This window comes from Cricetulus griseus (assembly GCF_003668045.3).
Source record: "Cricetulus griseus strain 17A/GY chromosome 1 unlocalized genomic scaffold, alternate assembly CriGri-PICRH-1.0 chr1_0, whole genome shotgun sequence".
In the NCBI taxonomy this organism is placed as follows: Eukaryota; Metazoa; Chordata; class Mammalia; order Rodentia; family Cricetidae; genus Cricetulus; species Cricetulus griseus.
The window spans coordinates 252465187-252492872 of record NW_023276806.1 but is presented as its reverse complement, the minus strand read 5'-3'; the positions used below and the strand labels follow the sequence as shown (position 1 = coordinate 252492872).

At 40.3% G+C, this 27686-nt stretch overlaps 1 protein-coding gene across 1 annotated transcript in view; it reads right to left on the bottom strand.

Moving 5' to 3' along the window:
- The window catches only part of Tbc1d5 (TBC1 domain family member 5), a 433073-nt gene that overhangs the window by 11374 nt on the left and 394013 nt on the right, over positions 1 to 27686 (bottom strand). The window contains 2 exon segments of the mRNA XM_027394567.2: positions 1905 to 2004; positions 23862 to 24025. Of these exon segments, the coding sequence (XP_027250368.1) occupies positions 1905 to 2004; positions 23862 to 24025 (264 nt within the window).

Genomic DNA, 27686 nt, shown 5'->3' with positions numbered 1-27686 from the left:
TGTCTATGGCCCTGGGGAAGGCTGTTCTTCCCAGCATCCTTCAACCCCACTTCTAAGAAATACAATCATGCTATTTAAATGGGAGAGTAAGTTGAGAGCTAAGACAAATCTACTCTTGCCATGAGCTGGACATTCACAGCTGGCGTAGGCTTCTCTTCCCATTTTAATCGCAGTGTCCTTCCCTCCTCTGCCTTGAGGATGTTGTTAGCACCACCCAAAGAGTGGCCCCCAGCAGAGGCTGCGTGGACATCCCCAGGCTCCAGTAAAGCTTCTTCACAAGCTGCTGCTCACAGCAGACAACCAGGAAATTCCCCAGAAAGATTTTTTTTCAATTTTGGTAACTCTTTCTCCCAAGCATTTCTTTGCTCAAAATCAAAATCCAAATAATAAAAAGATCACAGACTCCAGTGATCCAGCTGGCCCATGAGCTTCTTGTTAGCCCCCATTTCTGTCCTCATCTTTCCATGGGAGTACCCTTGGGACTAAGGAGGCTTCTGTTAACACGCAACATTTTTTAAGAATGTTCTGGGGTTCTTAACTGAGGCTATCAACCTTGTGGGGCAAGTACTCTACCCACCAAACCACCTTATCCCCACTTCTTTTTCATGATGCATTTTTGAGTATGATCATGTTAAGAAAATATGAGTTATATAACCCTAGTCCCATGTGCACTTTTAAAATGATCAGGCACCAAGTACAGAAAGGGTCTGGATAGAGAGGGGCCAGACACTACTGGGCTGCTGCTGTGGGTAGGTAGGCTTCAGCCTCACTGTGGAGCGTATACCATGGTATTTTCCCATTGCTTCTTCTTTAGCACCTTTTCCCCAACCGAGACTTGAAAGGAGAAATAAGGTTTAGAGTCGGCCAAGGCCTGGCCAGCTGTTTCATGAGGCACTGGATCCCAGCCAGTCACTTACACTGGCATCTTTCCACATCTTAAGACAGTGGAAAGATGTTCTTACTCACCTGAAGTCAACAGAGTTTAGGCTAATCCAAGAGACAGCTACTTTGCTCACTTGTAATAGACTCTCAACCTCATGGGCTTAAGAGACTGCCTGATGGGGTCTGAAGGTAGAGAGTTCACCTCCAGGGCATACTCCAAAGATGGGTTACATCCCGAGGGACTGCTGGTGGGAAGAGACCTTGTTGAACACCTCCCCTCAGAGGGTTGTGTGTGTGTGTGTGTGTGTGTGTGTGTGTGTGTATCCTGACTTCTTATAATACCTGGTGATGCTGGCAATTTGCCACATGACCTAGAGCAGCACACTACCAATGGGCTGAGAACAAGCAACAATATCCACACCAGAGGCTTCTGCAAGTAGCACATACTTACTGTAGTCATATAAAATGCCCCAGCAGAGCAGCTTGAGTATTAATCCTAGGACCTCCACAAATGGAGCAGTAATGCCAGAAGACCTCCTGGTGTGGCACACTGATGACTCACATGTAGTCAGAACGTTAACTAGGACATTTCTAGTTCTCAGTTCCTGCACTTATGGTTGATAGTTAATAAACTACAGAAAGCCTCACCAAGTTAAGCACTGTGTGAGTGACTGCAGACTGGTGGCCTCAGCAATGAAACCGATTGATTTCAGAAGCTCAGCCTACTGCGTAGAGGGATGTATCTACAAAGGCACTGTGGAAGTCAGGAGGTGGAGATGCATTTGTTTCCTCTGATTGGGATTCCTACTCTGCTCATTTGTGATGAAATCTTGAGCCATTTTACTTCATGCTCTTGTTCTCATCAGTGCAATGTGGGCACTGACAATGCTTCCACCACAGGGTTTGTGAGAAGTGACTGAGAAGATCCGGGTAACAAGAGCTTACTGTGTGCACAGCACACAGCACTGCCACTGTCACTGATCTGATCATTGTTATTTCAAGGGCTAATGTAGTTCACTTACCAAGATGCACGTCCATGACCTTCGCACAGTACTTGCACATGGCATCTAGGTCATTCAGCTGTCCTTGGAGGAAGGATATCTGGGCTTCCAATTCTTCTTCCTAATAAAAAACAGATAAAGAGTCAAAAAAAATACTACATGTGATCCTAAGTTGGTTTTATTGTTTTTTTTTTTTTTGTACTTTTTTTTTCTTCCTTTGTAGTCTAGGATAGCAAGAACTCTTGATGTAGACCGCACTGACCTTAACACCATGGCCTCTCCTTCCTAAGTTCGAGGATTAAAGGCATGTCCTACCACACCCAACCTCCATATACAGACAAAACTGAAGGAAAACCAACAAAACAAACAAACAAGCCCACTACCACCATAACTAACAGAAACAGTAAATCAGAGACAAAAAAAATCTGGAGTAATCCTAATTGAATTCTAACTTTGGCTCTCTGTAAACATACAAACTTTATATGAAGTACATAAAATATATTTTTTATTTCATACATGTTTTCCCCTCCCCCAGTTCCTTCTGGCTCCTTCCCACCAGTTTTATGTTCTTTCTGCTTCTCTTTCAAAAGACACAAAAATTAAAATCAAAAGAAGCAAACAGAAAAACCGGTAAGTCAAAAATGCCAAAAAAAAAAAAAAAAAAAAAACAGAAAGAAAGAAAGAAAGAAAAAAGATGAAACAGAAAGTCTACAACAAAACAGTTCAATTTGTTTTGGCCAACTAATATCTTTAAAAATACTGAGCAATAAAAATTAAAAAAGGGAAACTGGGTTTCACCAGCCTATACTTCCTAGACAATTCCATTTTTTCTCCACATACATATTTGAGAAACCAAAGGCCTTTCTTTGTATCAGAAATCTCATCATTGTCTAGACAACAGTCTCTTTTTTCTCTGTGGCTTTGGAGGCTGACCTGGAACTAGCTTTTGTAGACCAGGCTGGTCTCAGAACTCACAGAGATCCACCTGCCTCTGCCTCCCAAAAGAGTGCTGGGATTAAAGGCGTGTGCCACCAACGCCCGACTGACAACAATCTCTTGAAGCTTGAGCTTTCCTAGCAGCTGGGAAGTGGCTATTCTTGCATTTCATCTCTTGATGTGGAGCTTGGTGTTCTGTTTGTTTCTAGAGAAGGGCACTCTGGATTGAGTCATTAAATTGCACAAACAACTAGAACACAAAGGTAATGTTTTCTTTTTTTAAGGTAAAATTAAACATGTAAAAAATTTCCTAGAGAAATTTGTAAGATTCTGGGTTTTTTTTCCTCAGAGAAAGGGAATAATCCTTATAGTCTGGCTATTTTAACCAAGACTGCTTGAATAGAAAAGAAAGGATGTTGCCAGGGTTGGCACAGCAGAGAAAATGGATTTTCCAGTCTTAGATGCCTTTTCTCTTATATAAAATTCCTCTGTGCCATTAACAAAAAGGGAAGAGAAACCTACTGAGGCATTTCTTTGCTTTTTAAAAGTGAGTAATTATAATTTGATGGTAGGGTGGAAATGAATAGTTGAAAAGGTCTCTTGTAGGTGTACTGCATTTGGGAGACACATGCTAAAGCACTGAAAAGCATTGATTTGAACTGCAACCTCAAGAGGTTTGAGCAACATGCATCGAAATGATTGACACAAAGCCAGACGCAGCAGTGCTCAAAAAGTTGACTGTGGAATGTCTATGTAGGATTCTACAAGCATTTCCCATGTTCATTATGCATCCTACGAAATTCGACAGCTCCTCCTGCTCTCCAACAAGGATAAATGGTATCAGAAGCTCAACCAAAGGATGCCAGTGGAAGTATATTTGCCTATCCAAATCCAACTGGGCATGAGGTGAAAAAGGATGGGCTGTCTCCAGCCTCTTTTTTCTCTCCCTTTCTCTCTCTTTCCACAGGTCTAAACCTCTCTGTTCTATAAGATCACTATGGACATTAAGAAGGAAGGCTATGTTTCTTGGTCTGTGACAGTTGTAGTCAGTCTGTGGAGATGGCACCACATAGCCCTTCTCTCAGAATGTAAATGTGGCCTCACTTATTAGCTTGCAGGCATCTCTCTCCACCTCTTATATTTGTACCATCCTCACTAGCCTTGATATGGAGACTACAGAAAGTCAAACTATGTCACATTGGGGGAAGTTTCAGAATCCTGGAAAATTCTGCCTTCCCTGAAGGTTTAGGATGGCTGTTTAGGCTGGAGCATCCAAGAGAGCTGTGGGAAAGTTAAGGCATAGAGGAACAGTGAGACTCTGGATGTGTTAAATGTTTTCCTGGCTTCTTTTAGTCCATCATAGCTGTAGCCAAGCAAGTGAAATCATAGCTGTAGCCAAGCAAGCAAGAGATTCAGTTAGTACTGCATGCAGCAAAGTGCAGCCTAAAGAGCACTGTCCAAGTTCCTAGTCTACACACCAAAGACAGCAAGGGAGCCCTGTGGTGCTGTACTTTGGATCTGTTCCTTATGCAATGAGAAATGGCTGAATGTAGGAGAGTGGTTAAGACAGATACTCATATATGACACCAAGAAACAAGTTCTATTCCTATTGTATCCCTGATAAGTCAAATGGCCTTAAGCCATTTCCTTCTCCAGCTCTGGTGGAAACTCAGCTCTCTGGAGGACATCAACTCAAACTTTCTCCCAGTGCACTTAACAACTGGTAATGAGCTGGAATACACAAGTGGGCCATACGGTAGAGTGCACAGCACTGAAACAAACAATGCCTAGGAGTCTTGGCCCCAGCCTTTTGTCCCCTCCGCCAAGTATTCTTTCAGTTACAGACACAAACCCAATCAGAAACTAGACCTGGACCAAAGCTAGAATTTGGTTGTGGCTAGTAGCAGGGGTGCTGGCAGTTCAGGGTATACAGAAAACACCAGAAAAGAGAAGATTCCTGGAGTAAGACCATTTCTGTGTACCCTAGGCAACAGTTTAATTGAGAGTAGCAACCACACAGGCTAAAACACAAAAGCCCCTGGGAACTTTAGTCCCCAGTAGACATCTTATTTACAGAGTTTTATTCTACTTGGTGGCTTGCTTTTGCAACGCCTGGAGGGAAGAACTTCAGAGGACACATTTTAGGAGACAGGTGTGGCCTTCTGGCTTGAGGCACTTGGCCAGCTGGAGAAGTGTCTGCAAATCTCAGGATCTCTTCCTCTACCGTCTGCTGCTCTGCAATGCTGTCATTATATGGTAAAGACTGTGGTCAATCAAGGGTTTGGACCTATGTGGAGCTGCCCTGGTTATTTGGCTGCCAAATTTAGAAGGATAAGAAAACACAAATTTCCCAGTTTTCATTTTCATGCCTAGAATCCAACCAAATCTCAATGCAACAGAACCTGTGTCCACACAAACACTGTAGAAGAGCGCATTCATGCATTCATACATGCATGCATTCATTCAAACCTTCATGTTCAAGGGAAAGCATACTGAGAAATGGGTGCAAAGGGTCAAGCTCCTCTTACATTTGACATCTGAAATGCAGTTTGCATCCCTATTGAGGCTGCTGAATCTGAGAAAAACATTCTTAAACCCTTCAGCTATCACTCTGGGTTTATAAATAGAAATGGGATCACGTGGAAGCAAAGGGTGGCTTCCATTTATTCTTCATCATATTATATAATTACAATTCTAAAACTGTCAGAACCTACTTTAAATCTCTATCTCAGTGGCTCGTGCTATGCACTCCTTCCAGCCAACAATACTCTATAATGACAGTGCCAGTCACTTGCTTTCATTACAGCAGTACTCTGTAATAAAAAAGAAATGCTTGCCCAATCACTCTGAGGTTGTATGAAAACTATTTAATGGTCCTGAAAAGAAATGATTATTGTGTTTACCCTGGCATGAATGTTCTGCTTTCTATTATAGGAAGGAGTACGATGGGGTCATGATAGAATCCTGGAGTAGACATCACTGGGTTCAGAACCCATTACTGCCAGTTACTAGCTGTGTAACTTGGGGCATTCTTTAATTTCTTGCTCTTTATACCTTTATCTGACAGAAATGGGCCTTTTCCTTGGTTACATACTCACTCTTATGTTCTCTGGCCTCCCCAGCAAACACCTCTACCCCCTATAAGAGATTTACCAATTGTATGGAGATTTTTAACCTCTAGTTGCTTTCTAAATCATTTCCTTTCAAAAAACATTTAGAAGTGCTTTAGAATTACAGAACATTTCAAATTTCAAATCCCAACAACTGCAAGGCTGAGGCAGGAAGATTGCTGGGAGTTCAAGGTCAGCTTGAGTTACATAGTGAGACTCTACTTAAAAGAAAAAAGGCATTTCTACAGGGTCATTAAATTTATCGATATTATGTAGCCTACTTGTTTATATAATGTGCATCCTTCATACATTAATTTTATTAAATGCTTCAATAACTTTTGATGTTTATTTTTTATCTGTATATAAGGATTTATAGTTTATTATTTATTCACCAATTTATCAACTTGTTTAATAAATACATGCATTTGTATTGTGTTAAGCCTTGTGGGAACTACAATAACAGATGAGATGTGGGCCCTGGCGTCTCTGAGTTTAGAGGTAGACACTGCCCATATGTTCTTAAAGCCAAGAAAGGAGCAGATGTTTCTTAAAGCTCTGTAGATGAATTCGAAGGGTCTTCACAGACCAGGAGAGAGGAGACAACATCTAGTAGTAGATGTGATATAGGGTATTGAAGGAGCAGGACTCAGAAGAAATGATGGAGAAGCATGTGTCAGGAAGCAAGAGCCCAGGCACAAGGTAGGGTGTGTGTGTATGTGTGTGTGTGTGTGTGTGTGTGTGTGTGTGTGTGTGTGTGTGTGTATGTGTATGTATGTGTGGTGTGCAGGAGCGTGGCAGGTGAGAAAAGGCACCAATAATGAAGCCAAATCAGAGTACCGGGAGGAGTAGGAGCTACAGATAGGCAGGGAAGCTTCTCTTCCATTCTTCCTTCCAGGAATGTGTTAGGAGCTGGTAGATGTGACATGCAGGCTGCTGTGCCCAGTGTCCCTAACAGGCCGTGCCTGAAGATCATTCACACTGCAGCATTGCCTGTCAGTCCTGAGGAAAAGAAGGGCAGGAAGGGCCCTGGGGTGGAGTTTTGCTCAGCTCCTAAGAGTGTGCTCTGATCACAAGACAGCAGCAGCAGGAAGCAGCCAAGAATAGCAGCTAGAAGGCAGGAGAGACGCCTAGTCTTGCTTGAACAGATGGGTGAACAAGAAGTGGGAAGTACAGGAAACGGAAGTCTTGATGAGGTGGAGGAAGGCTGCAGATGTTCTGAGGAAGCTGTGGTACACAAAGGGTAACACACACGCACACGCACATACACAGTGTGAATGAAACCCAAGCCAGAAGCATATGGTGACAGCCTAGGAAGACACCATCAGGGAAACAGAAAAGGGGCACAATGGCTACACTTCACACTGCATCACATTAGGGACACGGCTATGAGAGGCAGCTCAGCAGCTCAACTGGGGAACAGACAAGCTGGAATATCACCTATAGTCATGGCATTGGCATAGAAGAGGCCGGCCACACACCGTCTTTGTGACTTTAACTAGTCAGCAACTCTTTAAATCTGATCATAAAATGGTAATAATAATTCGTACGTCCTACATACAAATTGTGGATGGAATTATATGAGATTTTCTAGATAAAATGAGTTGTGCATGGCTTTGCATACTAAAAAAAACTTTTTAAATGTTAACTTTTTGTTCTTTTATATTATTAATGTTATCCTAGGAAGTTATCCTAAGGAATCAGGGGTGCATTTAAAAACAACTGAAGATATCAGTCAAACATCCAATGACAGCGCATATACACACAGGAATCCTATGTGTTCTTTAAGCGTGTTCTTGTGTGAAGACAACTCATAGACGGAAAACAGATGAGGAACTAGAAAAATAGACTGCAACCAGCAAGTCATTTTTAAAAATATTATAAATGATTTTTTTCTGGATTTTCTACAAGGAAATTCATCACATTTTAGTAAAAAATAAGATTCTTATGTGAATAACATGCTAGGGAATATATTTCTTAAGAAGCAAAAGAGCTGGCTGAGGAGAAGGCTCAGTTGGTGAGGTGCTTCTTGTTCAAGCCTGAGGACCTGACTTTGGACCCCAGCTCCAATGTGCAAGCCAGATGCAGCAGTGCTGGGGACTGGTAGACACCGATCTCTAGAGCTTGCTATCCAACCAGTCTTGTCAAACTGGTGAGCTCTAGGCTCATTAAGAAAGCCTGTTTCAAACAATCAGGTGGAGAAAAGACTGAGGAAGATACCTGACTGCAGTTTCTGGCCTCCTTAAGCATGTTACATGCTTAAGGGTAAAAAGAGATGTTAATGTTTTTAAAGACCAAAGTTGATTCCAAATTAACCTAAAAAACATTCTCTAAACAAATTTATATCGTAAACAGCACTAAATAATAAAATATAAGTGAATAATTTGTGAGAAAAGTATATAAAAATAATTAAAATATTTTGTCTACTTAGGGAAATTTTGAACAGTGCACGTATGGTAAGAGTCTTCTTAATCTACACTACTGAAGATTGTCAAATGTGCTTCTTAAAGATAATCTCTAAAAGACGCTTATTAAATTAACCAGGAAATATTACACACACACACACACACACACACACACACACACACACACACACACACACACACACACACGAGAGACAGGGTGGGAAATGTACTTCCTTTTTTCCCAGCTGCTAAGGCACTATAGTAGTGTCCCACTCTGAAAAGCTCACTAGTAGGAGGCACAGAATTTTACCCCAAGAGAATGGGTCTTCATGATGCTACTGACTCTTCTTGCCATCACCCCTGTCTTAGTGTAATGGTGATGCTCCTAACTGCCTATTTTAACCTACAGCAAAGGCCCTAAACCCAAAATCAATGTACTTATCATTATTTTATTTTACTCCAGTAAGCTGAGCAGAAAGAAATGTCTGGCCTCCTTATAATGGTTTGAAGTCTGGAGGCCAAGGAGATAGAGTTAAGCTTTGCAGCAAAGATAAGGCAGGCCCATTTCCATTCATTTGCCTATAATGTACCATACCTGGAGCACAGAGTTAACCAATAACATAAAATCAACGTTTTCTTCATTGACTCCCATGTGACAAAACCCACTCACATTTTGTTTGTTTTTTTGTTTGAGGCTCCCTGTGCAGCCCTGGCTGGCCTATAATTCTCTGTGTAGATCAGGCTGGTTTAAAAATCACAGAGAGCCAAGTGCTAAGATTAAAGGTGTGCAACACCATGCTTACCTCATCAAATCTTTTCAAATACATATGTTGGCAGGTCAAAAAACAATTCATTCACATGCTTGCCATGGGTTAGACATATAATCTCCTGTGGTATTATGACAGATTTTGTGTTTGGCCTCAAGGTTCTTGCCTCAAACTCTCTTCCCATTCTTGGAGAACTTCTCAAGAGGCTCCTGCCCCATACCTTGGAGGAAAGGGTCCCTCACAAAGCCAAAGATGCCAAGAAGAATGCTATGCCCAAAGTCTTGCTGAGTTTCTCCACTCAGTCTATTAGTATTAGGCAAGCCATGCAGCCTCATAAAACACCCAAAGGCAGAGTTCAAATAGCTTTCACATATGTCTGGAATTCCGGAGAATGGCACGGAAGCTCCACACTCTGTTCTCCATATCTCACCAGCCCCACACATCTCTTTAGCTGTATCCTGCCTTCCAAATTTTGTAAAACAACAACAAAAGCCAGTAAATTTATTAATTCATAAAAAGCACAGGTAAAACAACCTGGAGCATTTGAGTGACATCTGCAAGAGGGCGGAGACAATTGGGGTAGGAGTCCCCTATAGAATGTGGTGTCAGAAATGGGGTGGAGGGTGCCCCATCAGGCTGGCATGCCCTGCTGCACAGCTGCTTGTCTGTTTGCTTTGGGGAAGAGAGGATGGTATTCCCATACATACATCTTTAAGACCACAAAATCTTCCCTGTTGATTGGCACATGAGACTATAAGAAAAAAGAAACCAACTTCCTTTTCCATCACAGACACAGATTGCAAATATTTTATAAATATATACAGTATGGTATATACAATTAAGAGAAACGTTCTCTCTTTTGCTTAGCTGCTTCAGATATTTTGGGGGAGGCTCTGAGAAGAAATCTTTCTTCCCTTCCATTTTCCTCTTTTGAGTCAGGGCTGGCTATGTCTCAGGTCTGTCTTGCATTCACAATCTTCTTGCCTTAGCTTCCTGGGTTTGGGGATTATAGGCATGCACTACCACACCAGGCTCTAGCTGATAATGTGGAAAGATGTCCTGATCAGGAAGTCTCTCTATCCCAGTTCTCCTCTGTAGGGAAGGTCATGTATAGCAGTTTCATTGAGGGCAAAGGGAACCAACACATGAAAGGCTTAAGATGGAGAAGACACATGGAAAGCAATCTCTAGCCCTGTGCACCTAGCAGCATCAGCACAGCGGGCCTGTCTACACTGTGATCTAAGCTTGCATTTCTGATTTGGTATTCAATGAATTACACATGTTCTTTCAATCTATTTAAAAATATTTATTTATACGTACGACTGTCTTGCCTGCATGTATACATGTGTACCGCATGCATGCTTGGTGTCTGTGGCAGTCAGATGAGCATGTCAGATTCCATGGAACTGTAGTTAAAAATGGTTGTAAGCAATCCTGTGGGTGTTAGGACTTGAACCTGGGTATACTGCAAAAGCAACACATACTTAAAATGGCTGACTCCACTCTCTAGCCCTTTCTTTTTGGTTTTTAATATGAACAAATGTCACTTGGGCCTTGTTAAAATATCTGTTTTTGAGGTTGTGGGCTAGGCCTGGGAGTCTGCATTTCCAACTAAATCCCAGGGAATGCTATGAGCCAGACAAAGGGCCACAATTTGGATATTATCAGGAGTATCAGTCTTATGCCCTCACATTTCCTTCTGAATATCGTTTTCAATTCTCCTGGAATGGCCATAAACTGTTCTACTCTTTCCCTGCTCTAAGGCAGCTCTGAGAGTCAGCTTCTAGGTCAGAAGCATATTTGGTAACAATCTAAATGGCATCTTCTCAATATGAAGTAGGAGGCAGTGGGGAAAGAGACAGGCCGACAGCTTCCCAGCACTTCTGGATTAGCTCTGTGCAGAGCAACTACATTATTCTATGCAGAAATAACTTTTGGACCATTAGTTCTCAATGTATTCATAAACACAAGCACTTGGAAACTTCTGGTTTTAAATTAAAGGGAGTGGTACAGGAATATAGACAATGCTATTTGAATCCATCCTTGGTTTTCTGAAAATGCTTTTTATAGTCTATAGTAAGGGGGTACTTACTAAGAATGTGTGTGTCCATGATACATATTCAGGTCAGGAGCCAATGTCTTCCTACGTTACTTTTTATCTTAGTGATCAGACCAACTGAAACTTGCTTCCTTGACCAGACTGTGTGTGAGCCTCAAGGATCCTCCTGTTTCTGTCCCCCAATACTGGGGAATCTCACGCTTGACTTTTACATGGATGTTGTGGATTCAAACTCAGGTCCTATGCTTGCACAGCAAGTATTTTTATCCACTGAGCCATCTTCTTAGCCTATTACCCTTCCTATTTTGTGAGATATTTTAATGTTGTTGCCCTTCTAGAAGTCACTTTAGAAAATTAAGAGAATAAACAGAAAACAAAAGAATAAGTCCTAGAAAACAGCACCATGTGCTAAAAGTTCTAAAATACACTAAGTAAGCTACAATCTTAGCACAGCCTGGAAAAGGATTGCAATCTTCATGAGGAACATCACTTAAGTGCAGCACGGTGACTAAAGCCTCTCTTGCAGTCACCAACTTCACCACCTGCAAAGCCTGTAATTCCCCTTTACATAGATAATCTCAGTAAGAGGTATCAGATTGTTGTTAGGGAATTGCCTGTCTTTTAAACATTGTATGTGGGAATGAGTTCTCTTCTAGGAAGACCTGTATATATAAGACTCTAAATGGCATTGTTAAGAGACATGCACCAACTTTTAGACTTCCAGGCTATTACCTTCATGTTCTATTTTTATAATCAGGCAACCTGAACAATCTTTTGTTCCCTCTGCCACCAAGCCAAGAGCCCAGATGGTTCTCTATTGAGTTGGGCTTTCCTACTTGTCTCTTGCCTGTGATCAGAATGATGTACCAGGGACTTTGGTTTGAGTTTTTCATAATGCTGGCGGCTGACCAAGACCATCTGTGAGCTCTTTCCTGTCACCAAAAGCAGGAACCTACACAGTGGCTGACCCAGGCAGAAAGACCTTGGCCAAGGCTGCTTTTGTTGTTGTTTTGTTTTGTTGTGGTAAAGATAATTGGCCATTTGAGGATGAAACATGGCATGTGTATCACCATTCTCAAAGCTAAATAACTCCCATAAGGGCAAACAGAAGTCTGTACCTGAATTTAATCCAAGTAGAGGATCAAAAATGGAGTAAGAAATACTTTAAGTTACAAATGATAAAGGGAACCAAGTATTAGAACCACTGTGATATTTCTCTGGTTAATATAAACAATACTAGTCATGAAACTTTTGGGAAAAAAAACAAACAAAAAAAAAATGAGGGGAAAAGTGCTCTGAGTTAGCCATATACCAACCACACTGACTTATAGGAACCGTGTCTCAATAACACCAGCCAATTCCTATTGACACTGAAAACTTGCTGGTAAGCACTATTGGTCTTGGGAGATGCCAGACGAGTCTTGCTACACTGATTACATGCACAGCACACAAATCCTTTAAGAACATGAATTTATTCCTAAATTTTTCTGAGTGCCAGATACAATCCCTGACATAGAGGATATAGAGAACAGAGCCTCTGAGAGCTTCCAAAGGAATGCAAGGAGACCACCACATTTAATGTGGAATCAGCACCCATGAATCAAGCCTGATAACGTATACCCCCTGCTGTTCCTGCAGGTTTTGGAAGGGACAGGCTTTCTACTGTAAGAGCTGAATACTTCCGGAATTGATAAGTAATGGTCTGTGTACATCATGTACTTGAATCGAGACCAGAAAGAACTGTGAGTTTTATGGTCATGTGAAAAAGACAGGAGATGAAAACAACAAAGATGCATAAGACAGCTTGCCTTACTTACAGAATGTCAGAGTTGCACCTCCCTGAGAGGCTGCAGAGAGCTTGGGGAAGTACGGATAATGAGGGGGTCAGACAAAGATCATCAGAAGTTCTACAGGCCCTTCCTAACCCTGAAGAGCTTTGATGGAGTGATTCAGATATGCACAGTAAGCAAATTGGTGTTATGGAGTACCATAAATGAATCCATTAACTGAATGGATTTACTCTACATTCTAATTTTGTTCATGAAGAACAAAAGCACTACACAGCATCCCTTTCTATATTCTTTCTCTTCCAACATGCAGCATTCAGAAGGCAAATGCAACTCAGTATAGTTACTTGTACTGTAACCCTTGTTTTGAAACTGTGAATTGGTTCCAATGATAATTATGTATCAAAGAACAACTGAGATACATTGAATTTCACAGTCCTCATCTATAACTTTATTCTCAAGAAAATACCAGGCGATAGAGTTGCATGCAACTGAAGCCAGGGATGCACACAATGCCTGCCTGCACACACTGTGGTGTCTGCCAGATGTCCAGCTTGCTACATGCTTCGGGTGACACCTATGGCTTAAATTCCATACAACTCTGTCCAGCCACTGCACTGTGTCCCACAAGCTAGTATTAAATTCATTCACATGTCTTCAGTTGAGATCATTAGTGTTATGCCCTGACCCCCTTTCCTCAAGAGCCCTGGCATTTTTGATGCTTGATTTTTCACACCTGTAATTTGGAGAAATGGATTAGCCACTTCTGAACCAACTCCTCTGAAGATTATGGCTTATCAGAGAATGTACATATCCCTCACAACCAGACTTACATTTTTCTGCAAAACTGACTATTTGCAAGAAGTCTTTAGTATAGACACTGCAGAGCACAATGAAGTTTCTGGTGCCTGCTTTCCCAAGAGACCTTTTGGCTATACCTTCTCTCAAGGTGAACCAGATCCAATCCACAACTGAGGGGAGTGGCAGAACCTCTGCTGGTGGGTGGCTAGGAATTTAGGTCAATGGCACATAATATCCTGGGTAGTTCTGATATGCTCTTGTCTTGAAGTGAAGCCACAGTATTTAGGAATAAGAACACTGTCTTAGGGTTTCTATTGTTGTGATAACCACCATGATCAAAAATAACCTGGGGAGAAAAGGGTTTATTCCATCTCACACTTGCAGGGAAGGAACAGTCATCACCGAGGGACGTCAAGGCAGGAACTCAAGGAATGCTGCTTACTGGCTTGTTCCTCATGGCATAATCAGCCTAGTTTCTTATGGCATTCAAGACTGCCTGTGCAGGGGTGGCACATCCCACAGTGAGCTGGGCCCTCTCAGATCAATCATTAATCACGAAAATGCCACACAGGGCTGCCCACAGGCAAGTCTGTTTGGGGCATTTTCTCAGCTGAGTTTCCCTCTTCTGAAATTACTTTTGACAAACTGACAAAACAAAACAAAACCCAAGTCAAACCAATACCTATAACAGAGAATGATTAAAGTTGAATTTCAGACAGAGTTAAGTTTTTTTTTTTTTTGTATATTTCACATATTGCCTGATACACTTAAAAAAAAAAAAAACAAAACTCATGGATTACATCAAACTTAATTGGACATTCTGTATGATGCAACAGTATCTTAGGAGGGTGCAGGAAGAAAGCAGTCTGTCTTTCTCCTCTGGGCGTGGTATCTTTACCTGCTGTGCATATCTTGCTTTGATCAAAGGTAGTACCTATCCTAGGCTGTGCACAGAGAAAGTGTGGGTCTTTCAGACACAGAGGGGCCCTTCAAAGCCCTGGCTCTAAACGTCATCTGCATGAGCAGAGATTGTAACAACTACCCATGCCCAGGACTTACTACAGATGAGGATTCCCTTCTGCTGCTCTAATGACTCCAGATAATTGTAATGTGCACCCTTTGGACTCGTTTGCAACTAATAATTTTGTAGTTACCAGAATCACCAGCCAGGATCTCTCATGTGTAGCTTACAACATGCTAAAATAAGAACAGTATCTTTGGATAAAATGCAAGTTCAGCATTTGAATGCTTTTTAATTAGACCACTTTAGAAATTTAAATCTTAGTTCTAGGCAAATGTGCTCAAGTACTTGAGAGAAAAAGCTGGTGTGCCTGCCTAATCTCTGTCCAAAAGGAGCTCAGGGTCCTGCATATAACAGGTGTGGTGGTATGACTGAGAATGCCCTCCACAGTCTCTAGCATTTGAGTACTTGGTTCCAGTTGATGGTGCTGTTTGGGAGGTCTGGCATTACTGGAGGAAGTATGCCATCATGGGTGGGCTTTGAGAGCTTACTTGGAGACTGTTTTCCTGCTTTGTGCTTGAGATTCAAGATGTGAGCTCCCAGCTTCCTTCTGCTTTGCCTGCCTTCTGTCATGTCTCCCTGACACAATAATGGCAGAGTCTTCTCCTTCTGGAACCATATTCCCCAATAAACCCTTCCTTCTGTAAATACCTCGGTCATGGTGTTTTCTCACAGTGACAGAAGAGTAACTAATACAACAGGCGATACACTCAGATATAAATCTAATTCAGACCTTCATCAAGAGTGTCAACAGCCACAAGTGGCATGACTTTCTGATCCCAACACTCGGGAGGCTGGAGCAGAAGAGCTCTAGTTTGAGGAGAACCTGGGCTACAGGAAATAAGATGTTAGCAACTTCAACATTAGATACTATTAAAACTCGATTGATGTCTATAGTTGAAGTTAAGCTTTGTATGATTGTTAATATCAACATCAGGTACCATGTTGATTTCATTCTTATTTTCTTCAACTTAATGAAAAATGCCTTAATATTTTTATAGAGCCTGCATTTTTCTATCATGATGCTTGAATGAGACGTGCATATACAGTACACAAACACGCTTCTAAACAAAATTTTGCCTAGGGCCACTTGATTACAATGTGGAGGTTAGCATTTTGTTAGTATCTCTCACAGCTTGCTTACTTCAAGTTGACTGGACATTTTCCTCTGTACCAGGCCTCCTTTACCTTTTAGAATTTGTGGTAGTGAGCATATATGTGTTCATGAGCAGGTTAATGATACAGTTTACAAGTTCTACACTTGGTAAGGGAAATGAGGAAGACTTTAGGCAAAAGTGGTGTTCTTTTTGATGGGCCTTCAAGACCAGAAAGGTAATGAAGATTAACAGGTCAGAGTGGTGACCCAGGGTGACCTCAGTTGGCTGGTCTGAGAGGCTTGTCCTATGCAAGGACAAGTAAGGCTGAATGTAGTTTACTCATTTACTTAATGAGATCAGGCCATTATTATGAGGTCATTCAAAAAGAAAAGTAAGAAATAACAGAATTTTAAAAATAGACAAGGAAGAATATTAAAGGTGAAAATATGGGTAAAGAATGTGAAAGGCAAGAATCCGAGTCTAGTCCTGGGTTCAGAGAGAGAAGGAAGACAATGAAGTTACAGACAGATAGAACTCTATGTGAGCACTGAATGAGAGTTGGTAAAAATCCTAAGAGAAATACCCATATAGATGTGCACATTTTTGCTGTATGGGGAATTTAGTTTTATTATCGTTGCGTGATCCATACGTTCAAGAAGTTTAAAATCCTCTAGTTAAACTGTAGTGCCAGGACCTAGAAAGGTCTTAGTAGTTATTTTGTTTTTACAGATATTTAAAAGTGTCCACCACCAACTACATTTTATAAACACACAAACAATTCATACTGTGAGTCGTTTATGTGAGTTAACCCACCAGTCTAATGAGCTACAACTATTACAAATTTAATGAGATGTTTTTGTAATGATAGACATACTTATAAAGAGGTTCAATACAAGAAGAATGGGAAACTATATATATCTATATGCTTAATATTATTATTATGGTCTACTGAATTCTGCTTTTGTTCCCCCGGCTCAGAGCACTTCATGTTAACACTTTAATAACATTTTTTTTTTTTCTGGCACTATACTTTTGCTTTATTTTTAAATCACCACCATCAAAATATAGAAATGTCTTCAGTCATCCTCTTTGTTAATTTAGCACCTTTACTAATTTAAAATATGCTTTTAATTAGGAAATGCCATCCCTTTTTGTATAAGGAGTGTGGGTTATTTCCTTGTTCGAGGAAGAGATTCTCAATTCAGGCCAATGTAGCTCCTAGGGTGTGCTCGGTTTGCGGCTTAAGCAGGGCATGGGCTGCCTGCCTGCCCTTTCTGCCATGTTTCTGTGACCCTTGTGAGTGCATGAATGTCTGCCATGGGCATCATGGGGCAAAAAGGTAAGAGGAGGGAGAACAGAGCTCAGTGGAAGAGAAGACATGTTAGTAAACTCCACAAGCTTTGGACTGAGTCTCTGAGGACAGGAAGTCAGCTCAATTCAGAGAACCAACCTCGAAGGCTCCTGCTAGACCCTGCCCTTCTGTTTAAGAGGTTGGAGTTGCTCTAATGAGAGCAGGGCTTTCATTCTTTCTAAGTGAAAGCTCTGAAGATTAATGTGGGCGTTTTGAAACATAAAAGATGAGCTGGCAGGGACAGGTTTTTAATCGAAGTTACACACTAAGGGCAAAGAAGGAGACAGCTTACAGCCTCCACAGTATGACTTTTGGCCTTGGTTGACTTTCTTCTGCACAGGGTAACTGAGAATTTTCTTTTCCTCCAAAACCATGCACATATGCATTTTAGGGAACAAGTAACTGTTCCTCTACCCCAAGGCAGTGCAGTTTGAAAGAACACATAAATATTAAGTTTCCAGAAAGGTCACCCTCCCTGGCAGGATTCCTGATGGGTACAGTATGGTATCTTTGTATCTTACCGAGGTGATGGAGATGGAGAGAGATGATGGAGAAAGAAGGCCTAATAGGAAAAGATGATCATCCCTAAGGGTGCATCCTGTCCTGTTCATCTAAAAGCCAAACACAACAATCCATTTCCTGTGACATGTGTCCACTGTGTGAGTGTGAGTGTATGTGTGTGAGTGTGTGTGTGTGTGTGTGTGTGTGTGTGTGTGTGTGTGTGTGTGTGTGGTATTACATAAATTTATCGAGGCATTACGAAGTTAAAAGGCATGTCTTAAATCCCACTCATAAAAGTAAATTAAGATGGCATGCTGCACTGTGGCCACAGCCTGTGATGATGCTCCTCTGCCATCCATGTCTGTGGGGAAAGCACAAATGAGATGAGGCCGAGGAGTTCATGCACAAGCTCCGAATTTTATTCTCCTAGACCATAGCTGATGGCAGACTCTCAGACATGGCAGAGAGACTCTGAGCAAAGTTCAAACAACTAATTTACTGTCGTGCTGCAAATAGCTAAATTACCTTGCCGTTAGATTAAAATTCCTAGTAAGAAGAAGCTTTTAAAAAGCTAAAGACCAGTTGTGGCCTCTAAATTAATTTGTATCTATTTATGTCAATAAACTACATTAAAAGGAAAGTAATGGTGTTTCAGGAAAGCCACTCTGCTCATTTTCTCTTCTAACTCACCCACCTCATTCAAAACCTGGAAATGGACCCTAAAAGCTGACTGATTACAGTTAAACTCCTCTTTCAAATTGAAATGCTTCTGGCAATCAGTTGCTCACCAAGTTACTGGCTGTCCATCATACCTTACAGTCTGATCACACAGTTACAGTTCTTTATGTTAAACTTCTATCTTAACAGAACTGGTTTAGGGCCGAGCACAGACTCTAATTTTGGCAACAGGAGGAGAAAGAAAGCCTGCTGGGGACTCTCAAGTATCCCCTGTGAGAAAGTGTTGGTTGCTAATATGTCATTTAAGCATCTAATGCCTCTTGTATTGATATTTTCATTTAGCTATTACTCCTCATTTGCCACAAATACCCAAAACAGGACAGCTTTTTACATTCCTTATACAGATAAAATGTTTGTAATTTCAATTATAGAATATGGTCTGAAATAGATTAGACAATGTTCAAACTGGCTCTACTTCTGGAGGTAACTAAGAGTCATCTTTTAAGTTTATCTTCATTTACTTGTTGCTATTGTTACTGTGTCATAACAAGACTACACCAATGAATTAACACATATTATAAAACTTAAATTCTATTAAATTACCAAAGTACATCAACACCCAGGACAAGCACCCCTGAAAATTGCCCCATGCTCTCAGTGGTTGGGTTATCTAACCATAGACCTGTGCAGTGCAGACACTTTGACGTCATGTTTGTAGAGGACCCTGAATCATGGATACATTTAGATCTTTGGAGACATTATCACAAACATTACAAAACACCTTGCAGTTCACAAAGAATTTAAAAATTACGATTGGCTGATATTTTAATTTTAGAATTTTCCTTTTACTATTTTCTTCATCCTTTAAACTTAGCAAAGGAATTCTTAGAAAAAAATGACAATTGTACAATATCGTTGAAAAAGCAAAAACTCATTTAACAGTTAACAGATGATCAACAAAAAAATTTCTAGTAAGTACTGAATATCATTATGCAAAATAAGGCAAAAAATTAACGTTAAAATATTGCATTTTTGTCTTCAAGACCACCAACACTACCATCAGCAACAACAAACAGAATTTAATTAAAATTAAATTTAATGAGGTAAGCCTTCCAGGTACTTAGAGAAAGGAGAAGGGAAATCCTCTTTAAATAACAATGCTCAAAGTCATGGGTTTTTTCTTTTCTTTCTTTCTTTTTTTGGTATATATATTTATTTTGATGCAGAGTCATCCTACGCAGTTCAACCTGTAGCCTAGGCTAGCCTCTGCCTCCAGAGCGCTGGGAGGCAGGCATTACCATGCCTGGTACTATGGTAGGTACCAGGTACTTTTTTTTTTTTTTTTTTTGCCTTTACAAAGTATTTCAAAAAATACAATGCACCATAAACTAAAAAAGATAGCCCATGCAAAGGCTTTCAATGATGCATGTGATGCATATAAAGGATATGAAGTAAGTATCTATACCAATTTTAAAAGCACTTTCAAAATGGCACTAAGGCAGATCTCACCACACTTATATTGTCATGTTAATCTTTGGGTATGTCTGTCTTCTGCTTATTTAGCCTTTTTCTAATTGATAACAATCTCTTTGTGTCAGACCACTTTAAATGGAGTCTTGTATTCTGAAAGACACTACATAGTTTAAAGGCATGGTGGCCCAAAATAAGGCTTGTCTTTAATTTAATTAAAACCAGTTACTTATATAAGGCACTCATAATAAGGAATTAAAGGAAAACTATTTTGAGTTTTTGGAGGTCATGGAATGTCCCTGTAGCAAAACTAAGCTGGAAATGAAAGAAAAGTAGGCATACTGGGGGCAGGTACTATGACTTAGGTACTGGTGACTCTTCTTATGGCAGGATAGCCCCTAGGGAGACAGATTTCCAGTTATGGGCCCACACACCTTCTAATTGTGTACTGTTTTCTTTTGATAATCAACCTCAGAAGGTTCATCAATAAAATTTCACTCTTCATTCATGATTCAAGTTTACATTTCCTGGGTTGGCTGGTTAACTCTGTAGTCCATAGTGCAAAAAGAGAGACATGTAGGGTTTTGCAGTGACAATACATATTAATTACCTACACTTTCAACACACTGGGCAGAACTGGTCATCTAGCTGACAGACCACAGGGGACATGTATGAAGTACTCTTGTCGTGGGAACGGACAAAGAACACTGACTATAACATTTTTTAAAATACTAAAACTATTGGATTACAAGACAAAGAGCCTTTTCTCTTGAAGATGTCTCTCTGTATCTCCTCAAATTAAGAGATAGACTAAAGTTTGAATGATAACCCACATGGTCATAGTTATGTACTATATATATACATATATATATATATATGTATATGTATATGTGTATATATATGTGTGTGTATATATATAAACTATATACATATATATGTATATACATATATATAGTTTAGTTTGCAGCATATCTATGTGGGGAATTAGGCCTATTTCTCTGTGGACTCAACTTCACAATTTTGTATTATTTGATTACCTTCAGAAGTAATCAGCTGATATTGTAGATCAATCTATATGCCACCAAATATAGCAGAAATGAAATAAGTCTCCATATAATTTCCATATTCTAGCCTTTCAAATACTTTCTGAAGAGACAAATGTTCTGATTCATTTTGGTAGTGTATTCTACTGTGCTGTAACTTTTGATTACTATTTTAACTCTAGCTTACCTATGTTAATGTTGAAGAGTCAAATGGTACAAGTTTGTTATGAAAAACAGTTCTCACAACCCCACCCTCTACTTTCTTTTCCCTAGAAACAGTAACTTTCAATGCTTTTATTCTTTTTCCCCCTCACTTTTACCTCTAGCTTAAGTTGCTTAATTCTTCATTTTCCTAGAGAATATTCTCCATAGATTTCCCACTAGGTAAGGATGATAATTAGCTCTACTGGCTATTGCCAGCTTGTTCCCATCTTTCTCTAAGTAAATGCATTATTCAGATGCCCTATTTTCTCAATAGTTACAGCATAATTTAGACTAGATAAACAGCTAATAGGCTCACTTTATAAAATATTTATACATCCTGGCAACTGGAAACAGTGAGAGTAAGAAAAAAATGATATATCTTTTTATAGGGGACATGATATATCTTATGATATATCTTTCAAAGGTGTCCCCCCCCAGTGATTAATTTCCTACAACCAGGCACTACTTCCTAATAGTCCATTCAGCTATAAACATATTAAGAGTGATCCATTGATGAAGTTGGCACCTTTCCAACCCAGCAACCTTTCCTCAAGCCTTCAAGATCTGCATCATTAGGGAACAGTTCAAATTTAAGCCACAATAGTGATGGTGTTGAATTTGAGTAGGAAGTGAATTCATCCCACAGCACCAAAGGCAATGGTCTACTGTCTGGCTTTTGTATTACTACAGGTAAGTCTGTAACTTTCTGATCCCTGACCTCTGTTCAGAAACTTTTCTTTTCACTCAATACTGTAAGTCCCTAAGATTTCTTCTGTTCTCTTGTAAAGTTCTTCAATGTTGGATATGAGTGCATACTCTTTTTTGTTGTTGCTTGTTTTATTTTTACACTTGTGTATGTAGGACATTCAATCTCAAGATAATTCAGGTTTAAAATAGCAGAAATACACCTTGAATTATGTGTATGTGAAGTCCATTGTTTCTTATCTTTGAAGGTTTGTTTTTAATTGCAGAGGAATTTTAGGAGGCAGCCTTGTTAGATGCACTGTCTTCATAGCAAGTTCCATCCTGTTGACACCACAGACCACAGTTCTGAACCTTCGAAGGGGCTCTGGTAGAGCACAGAGGGAATTCTTTCTCTCAGAGAACAAAGCACAGCTTTGTGCCCCATAGTGATCTTTCAGTCAGTGATGGACCAAAATTTCACTATGGTGTTGTCATTAGGATTAGATTTTGTCATTAGGAAACCTCAGTGCCATCTTAGTCTAAATTCTGTGCCATGTAGAGAACCAGTGTCTACTTTGCACTTCTTGGAATGTATCCCCTGAGTTGAATGATGCTCATTACTGGGTTTGCAGATGAGGTAGTTGAAACGTTAGGAAGTGAAGTGGCTTACCAAGGATACCCAAAACTTCATTTTATGTATCTTGACCAATCATCCCTCTAATGTTTTAGTAGTTGTTATTTTCCAGCTATAGCTAGGTTCTGATAGGAGGCGAGCAAGTTCTTTATATTAGGTTAGGTGTTGAACTTGCTATAAAATGTGGTTAAAAGTTCTTGTAAAGCTGCTTGTAAAGATCCAATACCAATGGTCACCCCTGAAAACATATATGCAAGTAACAAGCAACATCATATAGACTGAGCAGGTTGTATTTATGCATTTAGGAATGTATGTATGTATGTATGTATGCATGTATATATGTAACAACCATTAATGAAAAAGCAGGCCATAAATTTGAAAGAGAACAAGGAGGGATATGTGGGAAGATTTTGAAGGAGGAAAGGAAAGGGGGAAATGATGTAATTATATTATAATCACAAAAATGAAAGATAATAAAAAATTTAGATTAAGACTAGATTATTAAAGTAGTTATACAATTTGAATGTATGCCCTTTCAAGGATATATACAAAGGATTTATACAGACTATGAGAAGACCATAACAGACATGCTGGAGAGATGGCTCAGGGGTTAACAGCACTGGCTGCTGATCCTGCAGAGGACCCAGGTTTGGTTCCCAGTGCCTACACGGTGGCTTACGAGTAGCTTCACCCTAGTTCCAGAGGATCTGGCAGACCTCTGTGGGTACCAGCCACATCTACAGTGATCTTACGTGCAATGCAAACAAAAACTCAAACATGTAAAATAAAAATAAATTAATCTTTAAAACCAAACAACCAACAAAAAACTTCAGCATAATAGAGATGTGATTCATATAGTTTTTAAAAACAAAAAGCAAAGTTATTTTACTTTTCAGGTTACTACTTTAAAACAGAAAGAATATTTTGTTTTGTTTTTTTTTCAAGTGTCATAATCCCTCACCAACAAAATGTTGTTTATTAAGATTTAGAAAGACAGTTGAACAGGGAAGCATACAGAGAACTGAAGGAGCCTAGTGAGGGTGGGTGGCACCGTTCTGTCCAATCACAGCACTTCTTTCTTTTGCAGGTGCTATTCACCACTAAGCCTTTTGTACTTCTGCCTCCTCAACAACGGAGCCTGCGATAAGCAATGTCAGGACTACAGCTTGAAATATGACATGCACCGATAAAAAGATAGAGGAAGGATTTAGAAAATATCCCACTTATTCTGAACTAATGTTTCTGTTCTCCCAGCTACAGAGATCACAGTCTTAAAATATTACTAAATTAGAATGATAACACTAACATACTTTTAAAAAAATAGTTTGTTCTAGTTTAATAAACTTCATCAAACTGGGTATATGAGGAGCTTTCTTATGTGCACCACTCTTGGATGAGACGAGACGAGAAACAAGCTGTCCTTAAACACTTACAGATTCTTTTCTGCCCATAGTTTTGCTGTGGGAACGGGAACGTGCGATGTTGCTGAAAAAGGAATCCTTTTTAGTGGCAGATGAAGGTGGGGAGCCAGTGGATTCTCTTCCCCCTGGCAAACTCTCAATGCTTGGGGATGAACTGATGGTTTTAGAACTCTGCCCTGAAAGAAAAATTAAGTAACAATAATTAAACACCAGAGTGTCACTAAGACACTGAATATACTAGCTTTAATAAAAATGGTAATCAGTTATGAAGCTACTGTTTAACAATGCTAAACATAAAGATACTATTTTTAAAACAATGAAGTACCAGTATAAGTATAGTTCTCTATATGTTATATATACCAATAGTTCATGCATGTTTTAAAAAACATAAAAAGACTCTAATTTCCCAAGATGAGTGTTACACAGCCGAATCTTCTGTCAGCAGTGGGGTGACTCCTTAACTGAGGAAGCAGAGGTTGGTTACTGTACTCTGTATGAATAATCTTTCAGCAGTTCTCAGAGCTTCTTCCTTTACTAATTGTGGACTGCAGACTCCGGCAATGGGCCTAGGTGCTGTCTCACAGTGCCTTTTACTAGGCTGTGCCCAGACTACAATGGTGGCATCTGGGATGCACAGTATAAGGTACTTAATTGATAGATGCTTCATACAGCAGGCAATCATCTCTCTTGGGTCACTAGGTACTAAAGTTACTGCGTCATAGCAGGACTAGTTAGTAGCTATCTACCTGAGTCTTCTGTCCCTCATCTCACAACAGCTCTTTTCCTCTGCAGCCTCCTTTCTATCAGGTGTGAGGGACACACAGTAGAACTTGGGGACAAGTGGAGGGTCTTAACCTAACCATGGAAGGCTGAGCTGTGTCCGAGGAAGGGTAAGTGAGCTGCTGGCCCATCTCCCAGCCTCTCAGAATCCCGTTGGAGTCTAGTTAAGCAGGAACTTGTTTATTGTCCCACAGCAAGCATCTTTTAAAGCAAAAACCTGCAGGGCAGGAAAATATCCAGTCAATGGTTTTAAAGGTCAGCCTATCACACGCCCAGGTGCCCTATGCTTTACCTAGTGAATACAAGCTGTTCATGCAGTGACCTCATCTGGTTCGATCTAGGCAACCAATCATCTATTTTTGTAAACAACTCAGGACTCCCCCATCTGACTTCCCCTCAGTGCCATCTCTGACTGGCTTGTGTGCCCTACAGACAAGAGGAATGGTAAGCCAAGAGGAGTGATGATGCTCCCCCTCCTCAGGTTATTTGGGATCTGCTTAGGGTTTGAATGGGGCCTGCTCTTCCTGAGGTGGTGCCTGGCAGGAGGAATTCCCCGTTTCCACCCAGAGGTCCTCTCCCAGGAAACCCTGGACTTCTGTAAGGTCTGCATTATTCTTTAACACCACCTCTTCTGCCCAATCCTCTTTCTTCTTGCAGGACTGTTTTCCCAATAAACACCCCAGCAAAGGTCTGTAATGAGTGATACTGTACTTTCAAGTTGAGTACAAGGTTCTTTGAGCTAGAAAAGGCAGGGAATAAAGATCCCCATGGTCCTAGAAGCATCTTGTGCTGACCTTAGGTCTATAACAGGAACATTAGCAGGAACATTCTGCCCTACCTTACCTGCCTTCCCTCCTTTGTCTGCTACCAACTTCCAGGGCTTTAGGCCTTAACTTCATTGGGTTGTTTATGGCAATAACCTGTAGACTAGGATCTATCTGGATGGAAAAGATCCAGGGACCTATCCATTTCTTGTTAAAATCATACCCACCCCCAACCCTTTCCCTTATCTCTTCTCCCAAGTCAGTGTTTCCCTATTTGGTCCATACTGTCCTTAAAGTCATGATGTAGTCCAGTCTTATGAACCAGAATGCTAACATTCCAAGCATATGCCACCATGCAGGGAGCTGGCCTGGTCTAGTTGTCTTGTGAGGTGTTGAGTCACAGGATCTTCAGGATAGAGTCCACGGCCCCTGGGGCACCACCTTTCAGTCCCTGAGAAACCAAGGTGTGCCCCCAGACAGTAAAGCATCAGGCCACAGTATGATTCTCTGTACTCCCTGGACACCAACCAAGCACACAGAAATGTGGCCGGACTATTTGCCTTAGACAAACCTTAACCTTGCATATCCTGCATAGTTTGCACACCTCCTTGTATCCTGGCAAGTGTCACTGTATTGATCCTGATTTCTTGGATTAACTTGTCACAGCCTCAATCTTGCTGTGACACCTCCATCTTGTGTGTGGTCAAGATTCATTTCTCACTGGCCATATCAGGTAACCTTAGCCTGGTAAGAAGCCTCACAAAATCCACCCTACAATAAGCTGTACTGTTTTATTCTTCAATTAGCTTGTAGCAAGTTTCCAATTTTTCCATATCCTTATCTGTACTTAGTGGCTCTCTTTTTATTGGATCTCTCTTACTGGGTACAAAACAGTATCTCATTCCGATTCTGATTGGAGTATTTTTTAAAGGCATATATTCTTTGGAGAAATATTTTTCAAATTGTTTATATTCTTTAGAAATTGAAGTATGTGCCTTTCTATTGTTGAGTTCTTTCCAAGTACAAGTCCTTCATCAGATGTCTGATTTGAAAGCAAATTTCCCTCTCTTTTGTTTTCACCATCTATATGTTGTCATTTGAAACTGCAATCCCATCTGCCTATTTTTTTTTTTTTTTTTTTTTTTTTTTTTTTTTGGTGCCTGTGCTCAGACCTAAGAAACCACTACCTACAGGTCATGATGGTTTTCTTCCACTTATAAATACAACTCCTGCATGTAAATCTAGTCCATTTTCCTTTTTGAGACAGGACCGCATTTGGCCTAGGTTGGTAGTGAACTTGGTCTATGCCCAAGGATGACTTTGAACTTTTGGTTCTCCTGCTTCCACCTACTGAGTGATGGTACTGCACAAGCCAGGTTTATTTGGTGCTGCAATCAAACCTAGGATTTTGTGCACTCTCAGCAAGGGCTCTTTCACCTGAGCTATACCTTTTCCTATAGATAGCTGAGTGTGATGTGTCTAGCTACTTGGAGTGCATTAAGTGACCTAGTTCAATATACAGATGAAGGCTTTCTATAAAGTTATGGAGTATTTGTCATGTTATCAAACACTCAGCCTTTCATTCTCTTACTTTTCTCTGGGTACCCACTGCTTGTATGTTGTTACTGTTAATGCAGCTCTGTAGGGTTTTGAATTCTGATAATTTATCTTCACATTTGTCTTCTCTTCCTCCAAGTAGACACTTTCAATTGACCACACATTCAACTTCTGAGTCTGTGCTCTGTCACCACAAATCCGATATTGAATTTAGTAAGTAAACATTCCATTCTAGTTGTCATATTTTTCAACTTCTAAACATTTAATTCTTTAAAAACTTTGATTTACTGATGTTCTTTCTTTGCCGAGACATTGTTTCCATTCCTTTAGTCCTTACAAATGCTTTCCTTTGGTTGGTTTTCTAAACACATTTATAGTAGTAAGGTCTAATGTGGCATTTACTCAGAGATAGTCTTGACTGACTGCTTTTATCCAGGTATGAGCCACATTCCTGTTTTATATTCTGCCCGACTTACAATTTCTATTAACAACTAGATATAATATAATGTGGCAACTCTGGAAATCAGACCCCATGCCACTTCACCTCCTCAATTCACTTAGCTTGCTATTTGTTGCTGTATCTCCACTGTGTGCAGTCGCTGAAATCTCTGCTTGGTCACTTTACTGGTCTATAAACAGACAAGATTTCCTTTCCTTACATATCTTGAGTCACTTCTCAGCCTTTACCAGGGTTCTTTAGGTGTTGGGATTCATAATATTATACTATATTATATTC